The sequence below is a fragment of the Melanotaenia boesemani genome, chromosome 20, assembly GCF_017639745.1.
Source record: "Melanotaenia boesemani isolate fMelBoe1 chromosome 20, fMelBoe1.pri, whole genome shotgun sequence".
Taxonomy (NCBI): Eukaryota; Metazoa; Chordata; class Actinopteri; order Atheriniformes; family Melanotaeniidae; genus Melanotaenia; species Melanotaenia boesemani.
Window position 1 is genome coordinate 25,907,655 of NC_055701.1, and position 13,416 is coordinate 25,921,070.

At 44.4% G+C, this 13,416-nt stretch overlaps 1 protein-coding gene across 1 annotated transcript in view; it reads right to left on the reverse strand.

Moving 5' to 3' along the window:
• Positions 1-116: 116 nt before the first annotated feature.
• mapkbp1 (mitogen-activated protein kinase binding protein 1) overlaps positions 117-13,416 on the reverse strand; it is a 44,140-nt gene continuing 30,840 nt past the window's right edge. The window contains 14 exon segments of the mRNA XM_041971673.1: positions 117-1,643; positions 3,961-4,046; positions 8,695-9,378; positions 9,462-9,685; positions 9,687-9,881; positions 10,073-10,154; positions 10,362-10,547; positions 10,627-10,754; positions 10,986-11,110; positions 11,967-12,101; positions 12,199-12,336; positions 12,531-12,559; positions 12,920-13,047; positions 13,225-13,353. Coding sequence (XP_041827607.1) covers positions 1,404-1,643; positions 3,961-4,046; positions 8,695-9,378; positions 9,462-9,685; positions 9,687-9,881; positions 10,073-10,154; positions 10,362-10,547; positions 10,627-10,754; positions 10,986-11,110; positions 11,967-12,101; positions 12,199-12,336; positions 12,531-12,559; positions 12,920-13,047; positions 13,225-13,353 — 2,509 coding nt within the window. The 3' untranslated portion in view covers positions 117-1,403.

Consider the following 13,416-nt stretch of genomic DNA (forward strand, 5'->3'; position numbering starts at 1 on the left):
ACTTTCTACACTGTAGCCCCTTCAATCCTGTTCAGGGTGGGGGAGGGGCTTTATATTCAGAGATCATTAAAATTTGATCCTAAACTTCAAAAATACATGAACAAAACAGAACAGTTATCAGGCATGTGATCAGAAAATTTTATTAAATGTGACAAAAAAAACCCAAACTGACAGATTTGTGCTCAAAGTTTAAACCAATAAATCCCCAAAATATCTCCAGGAAAGGTTATCAAACTGGTTTAATCTAAGATTTTGTGCCGACTCTAAAAAGCAGAGTCAGATTCTGGTGAAGGGTTCAGTAATGTAACAGCTCAACACAATAAATACAAAATCACCTCAGAAATCACCAGAAACCAAAGTCAAGTTTAACTCTTTCATTAAAGTGGAAGAAAATTTACATCACATGAAGGAATGAACATTAAGTTAATGAAGATGGTCTCATATGGCTGAAAATCTCTCTACACTCTAACAGCTATAACAAACTATCAATCAGATCCTTCAGACCAATGCAGATCCAGAAAACTAAACTAAACTCAGCAGGAAATCAGTGTTTGGTGGATCATTTCTTTATTTTAACATTAAATCTGATACTGTTAGAAGGTCTGTTGATTTCTCTTTAAATGGAGCCAAATTTGGTTCCATGTATAGGATGAGCAGCAGAGTTGATTATTTCCATGTGTCCATGGAAAACTGTCCAGATCTTCCCTTCCGATGCCAAACAGCCACAACAAGACCGAACTCTGTCCTCCAAGAGGACAAGGCTGGTCCCCTGGGGTTCATCCACAGGGTGGGGTTCATGCACAGGGTGGGTTAGTCAGAGACTGCCTCCATTTAAAGGGAAATAAACAGGTTTTCCAAGTTTATCAAACGTGCATGTGTGTGTGTGCGTGTGTGCATGGTTGTTGGTGTGTGTGTGAGGGGGGGAGTCTGCAGCTAACTCCAGTGGTGCATCATTCCATATTTACAACTTCAGAGAATGACAGGAAAGAAAAAAAAAAGTCCAAACATCTACAATTCAATCAGAGAAACTTCTGGAAACCATCTAAGCAGCTCAGGAGGTTCAGCGGCCATCCAGCAACCAGAGGATCGGTGGTTCAATCCCCACTTCATCTGCTGGTGTGTGATGGAGGAATGCTCTCAGTGAAGGGGTGGATTTGAACAAAGCACCAGAAACAGCTTCTATAAAAACAGTTTGTATCATAAAAGATTGTCCAGTGTCAGACGACCAGGAGGAAGATCAAAACCTCTGAGGAGCAGGAGGAGGAAGAAACTGGAATTTCAGTTAAAAAAAATCTGACATTAACAGGGGAAAAAACAGGTGAGGAAGGCTGAACTCCTTCATTTAGTCCCATGTCCCTGCAGGTGAGGATGGGCATGGAGAGGAAGCTCCCAGTATTCCCAGTTCAGGAGGTGTTATTGATCCTCCTGTGGACGGCTTGCAGGAGGAGCAGAGAGTACTCCTCCAACAAAGCTGCCGTCTTCACCTCCCCTACTCCTTTCAGACCGTCCTCCAATCCCAGCATGCTCGGCACACCAAGCGGCAGAGAGTCCAGCTCCATCCTCATGGCCTGGAAGGCCTCCGATAGGAGGAGAGACATCTGACACTGGTGGGCGGAGGAGTCATCTACGGAGGAGCCACTCACCTGGATGATAAGAAGGAAGACGAGAGGGAGAGCTTCAGACTGAAAGCTAATTTTACATTAGGGACAATCTGAATCCAAAAGCGTTGAGTCTGTGTAAAATGTTTCCAAATCTCATCAACCCATATTTTATTCCACATTTTTAATGTAAATATCGATGACGAACAACGTGAAGAAAAACCTGTTCAAGTATTTATTTTTGTTTTCTTAAGCCCAGTGCCTTGTTTTCCTTATTTTACTACACACTGCAAAGTTCATTAAAGTTGTTGAATGAGCAATCATCTTAATTCTCTTTATTTTTAGATAGCACATAACACTTCAAGCTGAAAGCTAATGATGGTTATACAGGAGCAGCTGCATTTTGCAATAAGATACAATTTACATATAATCAGATTAGTCGAATAATCACCAAAATAATTGGTGACTAGTCGATTATCAAATCGTTTGGGGCAGCACTGCATTAAAAGCAGACATGATTCTCTACTGGAAACCACTGCATGGACTACCAGAAACCACTGTCTGTGAACACAGTTCACCCTGAAATCCACAAATGCAGGTTAAAGCTCCATCATGCAGAGAAGAAGCCAGATGTGAACAGGATCCAGAAACACTGCCATCTTCTCTGGACCAAAGTAAATGGTCTGAGGCAAAGTGGAAACCTGGATGAAGATGTGAACTAGTTTGTGGAAAGCATGGACGGTGTGTCCTGCAGAATAAGAGGAGAGGGAGCATCCAGCTTGTTATCAGTGGACAGGTGAAAAGCTGCATCTCTGATGGTATCGGGCTGCAGGGCATGATGCTCAATTCGGATTTTTTGGTGAAATCCGATTTTTTTGAGAATCCATTCACATTTCCAATTAAATGCGACTTGTATGTGATCTCCTGTATGAACCTTATGCGCCCCAAAAGTGTCCCGCATGCATAGAAGACACAACGACGTGACAGTGTGCGTTTGACGTCTTTGTGTTTGCGGAAGTAAACATGGAGGGTAACAGCAGAGCTTATGTTGCAATTTTTAATTTATTATCCAACCGTAGCCAGCACATTTTCAATGGCATCATTTTAAGGAGGAGATTGCAAAGGAGGAGAGCCAGATTTTTGGCCATGGCATTTTGTGGAGCAGTGGCAGCCACGTCTATACAGAGAAATGTGTGTGTAAGGAGTCGCAGTCAGGAGTGATGTGAGCGCCTTTACAGATAAGAGTTTATAAACAATGATGTGTATGACGTGTAGGTCGGATTAATGCGACCTGGCCGTTCAGACAGAAGTCGCATGGCAAAAGATCAGATACATATCGGATTTAGGACCACATATCCAAGTGGGTTGGGTCGCATTTGAAAAAATCGAATCTGTGTCGTTCAGACTGTCATGAAAAGATCAGATACAGGTCACATAGGGGCCAAAAAATCGGATTTGGGTCACTTCAGCCTGCAATGTGAACCTAGCCTTAGTCCCTAAGGCGTGGGCAGCTTCCACATCTGTGAAGCTCCATCAATACTGAGAAGTACATCGAGGTTTTAGAGCAACATCTGCTCCCATCCAGACAACGTCTCTTTCAAGGAAGGCCTTGCAGATTTCAGCAAGACGATGCTGAACCACATCCTGCATCCATCACAACAGCATGGCTTCACAGGAGAAGAGTCCAGCTGCTGAACTGGCCTGCCTGCAGTCCAGACCTTTTACCAATACACAACATCTGGAGCATCATGGAAGCAGAAATCCAGCAACCAAGGTCCAGGACTGTAGAGCAGCTAGAATCCTGCATCAGACCAGAATGGGACAACATTCCTCTCCTAAAACTCCAGCAACTGGTCTCCTCACTTCCCAGATGTTTCCAGACACAATGCTGAACTGGATAATGACCTCATATTTTTCATGAAATGATAAAATGTCTCAGTTTCAGCATCTGATGTGTTGTTTATGTTCTACTGGGAATAACATATGAGTTGATGAGATTTGCAAACCATTGAATTCTGTTTTTATTTACATTTTACAAACTGTAGGAACTGACATCCCTACATTTACTAACCTGCATGAAAACACAGGAAAACTTTGCAAATGAAGTAATCAACTGGGATAAAACTACAAAATCACATGACTAGTGATTAATAGTTTACATAGTGTAGAGGACATTAGACATTGTTTGCGATAATCGTGTCCTGTTTTTTCATGCAGGAGGTTTGGTTCTATGGTCCAATGATCTTATTTGATTTCACTCATGAAAAAATCTTCAGTGATGTATTTACAGATGTTAAAAGAACTATTAAAATAAGCTGCATTAGAATCAGTAGTATGCTGAGGGATGACATCAGACACTTACCTGCCTGTACAGACGTGTAGCCCTCTTAAAGCAGCTCTGCAGCTCATTGGCAAGCACCCTGCAGGCCTCCAGGCTGACCAGCTGATCTGAAGAGAGCATAAGGTCAGGGTACTTCACCAAGGAGTCAAGCTGTCAAGGAATAAGCTGAAGCCTATTCCAGCAATTAGCAGGTGAGAGGCAGGTACACTTGGACAGCTCGCCAGTCCATTGCAGGGACAGCACATAGAGACAAACCACCACTTACACCTACGGAGAATTTAGAGTCACATGCATGTTTTTGGATGGTGGAAGGAAGCTGGAGGACCCGGAGAGAACCCACGCATACACAGGGAGAACATGCAAACTCCACACAGAAAGGCCACTTACCCCATGTCACACGTCACCTGCGATGGACTGGTGACCTGTCCAGGGTGTACCTGCCTCTCACCTGTTAAAATGCTGGGCTAGGCTCCAGCTTACCCACGACCCGTAAAGGACAAAGCAGTACCGATAATGAATGAATGACATTTTCAGCCTTGTGACAGCCAGGAGGACAGACTGAGCTGCTCTGAGCTAAATTAGCTTCTGTATTATCTGCATTACTTTCCACTTTCTTGGTCTCTTCTTTACTCTTCCTGTTTTTTCTATCTTTCTTTTGTCAGTGCCAGATAGAAAACTTCTCATTTTTATAAACCTGTTCATGCAGCAAGACTAAGGCCCGGTTCACACCAGAGCTGTTTTTGTCCAGATTTAGCCTCTTCCCGACCTCTGACGGCAAACGCCTGATCATTGTGAGATTTCCCTGTCCAGTCATCATTTGGTCTGTGGTGTGTTTCAATCCGATTTGTCCCGATAATCAGCTCCGAAACGGGTTGTAGCCGACAGTTGGGAATATTAAACATGTTTAATATTTCAGAGCCAATTTCTGAGGAAAGCCGACAACTCGTGCATTGTGACTGCGTGGATGGTGACATGGAACGGAATGTAGCCAATCAGAGAGCGAGCTGGCTGGTAACAAGGAAGTAAATGAAGTCCGTGTTTTCACCGTCTCCAGTCTGTTATTTTTTTCTGTTCTGGTTTTTTATGATAACAATAGTCCCAAGACCACCATCATTCCCTCCTCCTGTATATTCTCTTCCATGCTGTGTGTTGTGTTTTCCGATTGTTAACTATGTTTCTTCTTCTTCGTTTTTTGCCGCTTGTTGCTATGTTTCTTCTTCTACGTTTCAACGTTTGTCCGGCTCGGAGGACTAGACTGTAGATGCGGAACAGCATCGTCGTGTGTGTTGTTCTGTGGTTAGATTATCGGAGCACACCACACACAATATGATCAAAACTGATTTTTCATATTCACGTGTGAGGACCAGATAAAAAATTTCATAAGATTAAAAAAATCGTTATGTGTGTACCAGGCCTAAGAGATGGCGGTGGGGTCCCTTTAGGGAGTACCACTCCAACCACATTGTGACTGCTCAGTCTTGATTGGTTGGCCCTCGGAGGCCCCCTTCTGGCTCGGGGCCCCAAGCATTTGCAAGCGCCGCCTCTGGGGATCATATATACTTTATTGTTCTACAGTCCTAATCCAGAGACCCGATCCACTCCTCATGTCTGCATCTCTGACTTTGTTGAAATCTTCTAAAGTGGTCTTGATAAACAGTTCTCCATTTCTCTAAAGGTCTCTTAAAGTTTTTCTTTAGAAAATTTCTGCGATTCCCTCATTTCTAGTCTGGTCCCTGATGCCTGACCAGTTCCAGTCCCGGTATCTGACAAACTCTAATCTGGTCCTGGTACTGAACCAGTTCATTCCAGGTACCTTACCAGTTCCACCTCAGTCCTGGTACCGGACCAGTTGAGTCCTTGTACCTGACCTCTAAAAAAAAAAAAAAAAGGCTCTTAACTCAAGGGTGTTGACACATGCTGGAACAGCTGACTTAGTAAAGAACCGGTTTAAACTGGACTGTTAGTCTCTCTCTATTACTAGCTGCCTGTCACATTAGACACATCATTGGTTCCCATTTCAGTTTCATCTGAAAAACAGCAAAGACAGTTTGACAGAGGGGGGGCAGCAAGTGAGATATAGAGTAACACATGTCTCCTGTAAAATTTTCAGCGTTTTCCATTAAAAAGTTCTTTCTACTCCAAAATCAACCTAAAAGTTTGCTGGGGGGTAATATATGGTTATGAACAGCTTTTCTGTACACACAACTCTGAACTGAATGGCGGAAAAGCCTCAAGATACGATGGCAAAGCAAGCGCTCCACAGCCTGCAAGAACCACAAGGCAGCATACAACAGGTGATCTGGAGCAGTCTTGGCTACCAAGCCCGGGTGTTGCTGCTGAGTATTAAAAGCAGACATCTTATCCTCCCTGAGAGGCAAAACTTCCAAAATTATAAGAGATGATCTCAAAAGTGCACTGGCAGATTATTTTACTGCTCTCAAAACAGTACTACAAGGAGTATGGTCTGAAATCTCAAACAGTACAAAAGCAATCGGTGGATAAATTGACCACATGAAAACAGATATCCAAGACACGGAGGGCGGGATATCAACATGGTCTGATGAGGTGACCTCGCTGCAGGCCACCTGCAAAACCAGGTGCCAACCCTTCAAGACCGTTGTGAATGTGAGAATGAGATGGTGCCACATCTGAATAGCCAGTATAGCAAAGCAGCCAGATTCCAGCTCCCCCAAAGGCGTCCCTAAAGTGCTCCTAGAAGTCTTGCCAATGGATCAAGACATAAAGGTAGACTGCTCGCACCGCACACTCAATGCCAGACCACCCGGAGACCACGGTGAAGCACAGGTGATAATTGCTAAACTGCACTATGAGCCCGAGATAGAGCTTCGGTGATTTACAATGGAAACCGGATCTCCTTTTTCCCCAAGTACTCCTCCGGTGTTGCCAAAGCCATTCAACGTTCAACGACGCATTCACACTACGAGGCCGGAAAGGAATCCGCTATGGTTTGCTCTACTCGGCCAGACTCCGGATCACATATCAGGACAAAGAGCAAAGAGTTTCTTGACCCCAAAAAGAACATGGTATAGATTCAGAACCTCTCTCATCAGCAGTCGGAAAGCTAAGTTTCTGTTAGTCTGTCAGAATCAGTAAGACTGATGTTCATGACTTTTATTTTCTAATCTTCTGTTGATGAAGAAAGTGCCGTCTTGTATTATCACCATACCAGGTACGTAGCAGCTACGGTCCCAAAAACTGTCCGACAGCATTACTTATTTGTTCGGTTCTTTTGGTTCTGATTACTTTGTTCCCAGGGATCCTGCGATAAATCAAAGTACAGTCTTCCGGTATTTTTTTCAGACCTGGGGTTAATATGATGCCCAAATATGTTAATCCTTCTGACATCCATCTGAATTTCCAATTCTTTCTGATATCTGGGGGGCCCATTTTTGATAATGGCAAGGCTTCTGATTTGTACCTTTTGACAGTGTATCCAGATATCTCTGAAAACAAATTTATAACTGAGCAAATTTGTCTGTCCCCGTGCTTTCAGGTAGTCTACTTCTTTGTAACATGTCTCAATACACAACTGGTAATCTAGGGACCAGATCCTCTATCAATTTCTGATAGAAATCTACAGAAAATCCATCATTTCTGAGGGCCTTTCGATTCCTGAGGCTTCTGGTTGCCTTTTTAATGGCTGATTTTCATCTATGGAGATGTCGTCCTCCAAAAGTGCTCTCCCATCCTGCGTCAAAGCTGGAATTTCATTTGAGGAAAAGAAACTTTCAAATTTGTTTGACTATCCCACCCAGAAATGTATGCAGTCCTTGATAAAACTCCCTAAATGTGGTATTTATATCTCTTTTGTTTGAAACAAGGTTTGTGTCTTTATCAAAAACTGATGGGATAATATTTTGAGATTGTATTAGTTTTACTCTGTGTACCAGTACTTCACCAGCTCTCCCTTCTCAAAATATTTCTGCCTTGTACAGAACAGGGCAAATTCAGATTTTCTGTTTAGTACATCATTTAGTTCACATTTTAGCCCGTTGATTTCACTCCATGTATCTGAGTCCTTTTCTCAGTGTGCTTTTTGAGCCTTTTAATATCTTGATCTAGTTTAAGTCTACTTGACTCTGCATTTTTAACAAGTGAACTACTTTGACTAAAATACCCCTCAGAAATGATTTGAAAGCACCCCACATTACTCCATCGTTCTCTATAAAGCCTTCACTATGCTTCCAAAATTCCTGTATTTCGGATTTAATAAAGTTGTCATTTTCTTCCCTGTTCAGCATACAGTTGTTAAAACGCCATCTCAAGCTTTTTTCTGCTTTATCTAGAAGATAAAGGACTAAATCCATTGGTGCATGGTCCGAAAGACTACGCTGAAGATAAGTGGGAATCTTTAACATAGTCCTTACATGTTACTAATTAATCACTATTCCAAGGACAGCTATTAAAGTTCAATAAAAGAATTGATGGAAATCATGAATTATGGGGACCACTCAGAGTGTGGTGCCCCATAACTGGAACATGTTTCAGTAAATCAGCTTTTTCTTGTTGATATAGAAATAAGTGAAACTCAGTCAGGAGTGCTGGACAGAGCTGTATGTGATATGATGGAGGCAGCAGGAAAAGGAGGAGGATACAGTGGAAATCATGACACCTAACGACAGACAGGAGCAGCACATCTCACCCACTGCAGAGAGGGAGGAAGAGGAGGATGGAGCCGCAAAGATGACAGGATGAAGGGATGAAGGAGAAGAAGAGGAGGATGAGAGTCCAAACCTGGGTCGTCTGAGTGCTCTGCATTTCCACCTACAGGAATGTGAGGCTCCACCTCTTGCTGTGGGGGGATGAGGGCGGAGACACAGACTGGATGAGACTGCAATGAAGAGGAGGAGGAGGTAGTAGCAGACTTGGAGGAAGGAGAGAAGGAGTCCAGGGTGGGCTTGTCAGGAAGTGGCCTGCCAGGGACACGACCATGGAGACCGCGAGATGCAGGAGTTAGCCGGTTACCGTGGTTAGACACGGATAAAGGCGAAGACGATGATGAGACGACAACAGGGACTACAGCTGCATGGGGAGGCTTGGACAGCACCCCTGCAGCAAAAGGAGGTGGAGTCTCTATGAACTGAGAGGAGGAGGTTGCCACTGACAACGGTGATACAGGATCCTCAGAGGGTTCTGGGATGTTGAGGCCGTCGCCCATGGAGACGGAGCGGGACATCTTGGCCATGGAGCTGGCGGTGGGGCTCATGTAGGAGCGTGATGGGGTAGAGGAGGATGAAGAAGACTTCCTGGACCAAGCGGCAACATCCTGCTTTGGTGACTGTGGGGAGACAGGGGTGAGTTTCTGTGGGGGAGGTACTGTGGATGGAGGGCGTCGGGGGGAAGAGGGGAGGGTGGTGGGACGCTGAGGAGGGACGTCTCTTGATGGATGGAAGGTCAGCTGAGAGTCAGAGAGAAGTCCTGTATGAGAGAGAAAGGAAGTGTTACATCATAACGAGTTATCAGAACCTGACAAGAAGTCTGAACTTTGGGTCAGATGATACCTGGGTCAGTCACCAAGTTCTGGACCGACTGGGCCTTTTGAAGTCCTGAGTTCAGCTGGGAAGAACCCGCCCAAACTGTCAGACCCAGGTTCCTCCTGGGCTCCACCACAGTCTGGTTTTTTTTTTTTCTGTGGAGACACCAGCTGGGCCAAAGAGGCTTCCTCCACCTGCTGCTGGAGCTTGTTCTGACCTTGTAGAAGCAGGAACTGGTCCTGACTGGTCTGGGACTGGTCCTGACTAGTGTGAGTCTGTGGTAGGTCATGAAATGAGGATGTCTGGTTCTGGTTCCACAACCTCCTGTCTTGTGTACTGATCTGATACCCGTCCATCAGGGGACGGACCTCAGAGACCAGAGGCCGGGCCCTCCCCTCCACTCCGGCCCCCTCGGTGGTCCATGTTGTGGGAGGAAACACAGTCCGGCTGAGGATGAAGCACAACATACAGTAAACACTGATCCCAGCCAAGTAGACATAACTAGACGGGCCCCCAAGGTTCAGACCAGGATCAAACCGGGATCAGAACCAAAGGGTCTAGAATAACCAAAAAGACTGAGTCTGATGTGAGGTGCTGTCGCTCTGATGATCAATAATCTATCTCCAGCTGTATCTCACCTTCCAGCTGAGTTCTGAGAGAGGAACCTGGAGGAGATACTGATGCTTTCACTGGAGCTGTGAGACGTTCTGCTGGGACTTCCTGTCAAACAAATCACATGACACATCAGGAAACACCTGGACATTCTGCCGGTCGTGTTACTGGTCATCTTACCAGTCATGTCGTGTTACTGGTCATCTTACCAGTCATGTCGTGTTACTGGTCATCTTACCAGTCATGTCGTGTTACTGGTCATCTTACCAGTCATGTCGTGTTTCTGGTTTGTGTTGCTGTATTCTGGTTCTGTACCTGAGGCAGACGGGTCAGCTAGTGCAACAAAATGCTCCTTCAGGAAAGCCTCCTGGTCTGGTATCTGAGGGACAGCTAGAGGACCCATCATTTCCCGACGTTCTTGTCCTGCCCCCTCTTCCTCATCATCCATCTCTAGGTCTGAGGAGTTTCCATCCACACTGAGACGTTCTGTGGGTTCTGAGTCTGACAGGTACAGACAGAAGGTTAAACTGGTTGATCTGGTTGTGGTCGGATTACAATTGTCTCCTGGATCACGTCTCACCGTCTCCTGCAGGTCTCTGTGGACTAGACAGGGTGGAGTTGAAACCCAGAGAGCAGCCACTGTCTGGACTGGGTTTGTCCTGTCGTCCACCTGCAGCAGTGTGACACGCCTCTATCACCTGGAACTCACTGACAGCAGATGGATGGGTCAGAAAGGTCGGGGCATTTCACATCTTAACCTGTTCCTGTTTAAAATGTGGATTTCTTTCCTCTAGTCTGTCAGTAGGCACATGGCAGACAAATAAAATCAAAATCTCAAATTGACGACATGAAAAATGTTTTCTTCTTTTTTGACAGACCTCATATAGTAATGACTCAATATTTCTAGTGTTTGATGCTTCTCCATCACAGTAAATGTACCTTCCTGCCAGACTCACTCCGTCCACCCATTGGTCGGGAAACAGCACTGGATTCTCTCTATCTTGGCTGTGATTGGATAGCAGGATAAAGTCTGGTCTCTGGTTGGTCTTTGCTTCGTCCTCAACCTGCAGTCAGAAAACACAATCTTTTAAAAATCATCTGAATGTGAAGATTCAGAAATCTGCAGAAGTTTACATCAGGAAATCAGCAATATGGCCAAAACAAAAAAAAGACCGAGATCTCAGAGCTGATCTGATACCATGGATCATTCTGGGTCAAAGGCTTGAACATGTTATTGGGATTAAAGGAACCACATCAGGTTGGTATAATCCATATTTATCTGATTCCAGTTTGTTTATGTAAATGATGAGTGTTCCTCACACACCAGTCATGGAGTTCTTCAGGGTTCTGTACTTGGACCACGTTATACATGCCTCCCTTGAGTAATATCATTACTATGCAGATGATACTTATTCTTGAATCCTGATGAAACCAATCTGATGGTCGAATTAAACCTGGATTTTCTCCTTCTAAATTCAGACAGTTGTTGTTTTTGGACCAGTGAGGAATTTGGAGTTATTCTGGACCAGGATCTGTTTTTTGACTTATATATAAAACAGGTTTCTAGGACCACTTTCTTCCACTTATGTAATGTTCCCAGAATGAGGAACATCCTGCCTCAGAGTGATGCAGAAACACTAGTCCTTGGATTTATTACTTCCAGATTGGACGACTGTAATTCCTGATTACTGTTCTGTCCCAGAAATGTTCCAAAAAGAAAGTTTTATCTTCTCTTCATCAACTCTGTTAAATCGAGAATAGATTTTAAAACTCTTCTCTTCACATATAAATGACCAAGCTCCATTGGATCTTAAAGATCAGTGGTGCGTTCATACATCCTTTTCTTCCTCCTGTTTAACATCCCAAACATAGAAGCAGGATCTTTCATAGGAAGATAACTGACTTGGATCACCTCCTTACCCATGCTGAGGTGACCTGCAGGCTGATGGTACTCTGGAGCTCCTCATTGGTCCTCTGAAGACCCGGCTCCGGCTCCACCCCCTGACTCCTTCTCCTCATGCTACAGGTGTTATCATGGTGGGGGTATTTCTTCACCTGGATGGGGGGGTGGTGGTCCAAACATGTGACTGATGCAACACTAACCTCATGTGTTTTACATGTTCAGTGATACAGTATCTGCTGGCGCCCTCACCTTCTCCAGCTCCTCCTGACTGGGGCAGTAGGTGCCTAGCAGTCTAAGGTCCAACATAGACTTCACCATCAACACACCGTCAGCACTCGCCGTCCTCCTGGACCACTGACGGCGGGGGAGGCGACCCCCTAAGGCCTCCTGACAGGTAGCAAAGAGACAATTAAAGAGAGCTGTAGCCTGCAGGTTTTGTAAAACACCACAGGATGGTCACGAGTCTTAAAAAATGCCTCAGAAACATGACACTAACATTTCTGTCTGGGTTTGGAAAACGATCTGGAACCATTACATTTCTGAAGCGTTGGAAAGAGAATGAGCTGAAAAGCTTCACTGACCTTCCTGCTGCACGACTCCTCTGACGCTCCTGAGAAGAAACAACTTGTTTTATCATTCGCATGAAACTCTACAGGTTCTAAACTTCATCTGTTCTCATCGGGTTAAAGGTCACATGATTGTCTGCTGTAGTCATCAATGATGGACAGATAATAAAACTTTTAATCCCCTTCTGGAACCAAAGAATCAGTTGATCAATGAAGAAAATCTGTTTTAATGTTGTTCAGGCAATAAAAAAACATCTGATTTGTTGTTTATGTTCTGTTGGGAATAATGCTGAGTTGATGAGATTATGTTTTTATTTACATTTTATACAAAATCCCAACTTTTTTGGAGTTGAGGATGTATAGTGACAGAATCTGTAGGATCATCTGTAACCATGGTAACTAACCTGTTTCCTCCTTCAGACTTCGTATGTTGATCATATGAGAGCAGTCAAGCTCCCCCTCTTCCTCTTCTTCCTCTTCTGCATCGGTGTCAGATGACAGGGTGGCAACACAAGGGTTCGCCGTCTCCTTGCTGATAACACAAACAGCTCTTTTAAACTTTAGTTTACATGTTTTACAAACTTTGATAATTTCTGAAATTTGTCAGCTTTGGACTTTTGATGAACTTGATTTACAGAAATTTGATTTAAAGAGTTTTAAATTAGAGACTTTAGCCTTCTTTGTAAGTTGCTTGTGAAGAATCTTTTACCTGGTCCTCCCGACAGTCTGCTGAGGTGCATGCTGGGAGTTGGGAATGGTGCTGGGGGGTCGGAGGTCCGCCAGCCGTTGCCTCATCCTGATGGTGATCTCTGGACTCAGACGCCACACGAAAATGCAGCTGCACACACACATGATGATCGGTAACAGTCATACTGAGCAGGTTATCTGGACCAATAACTCA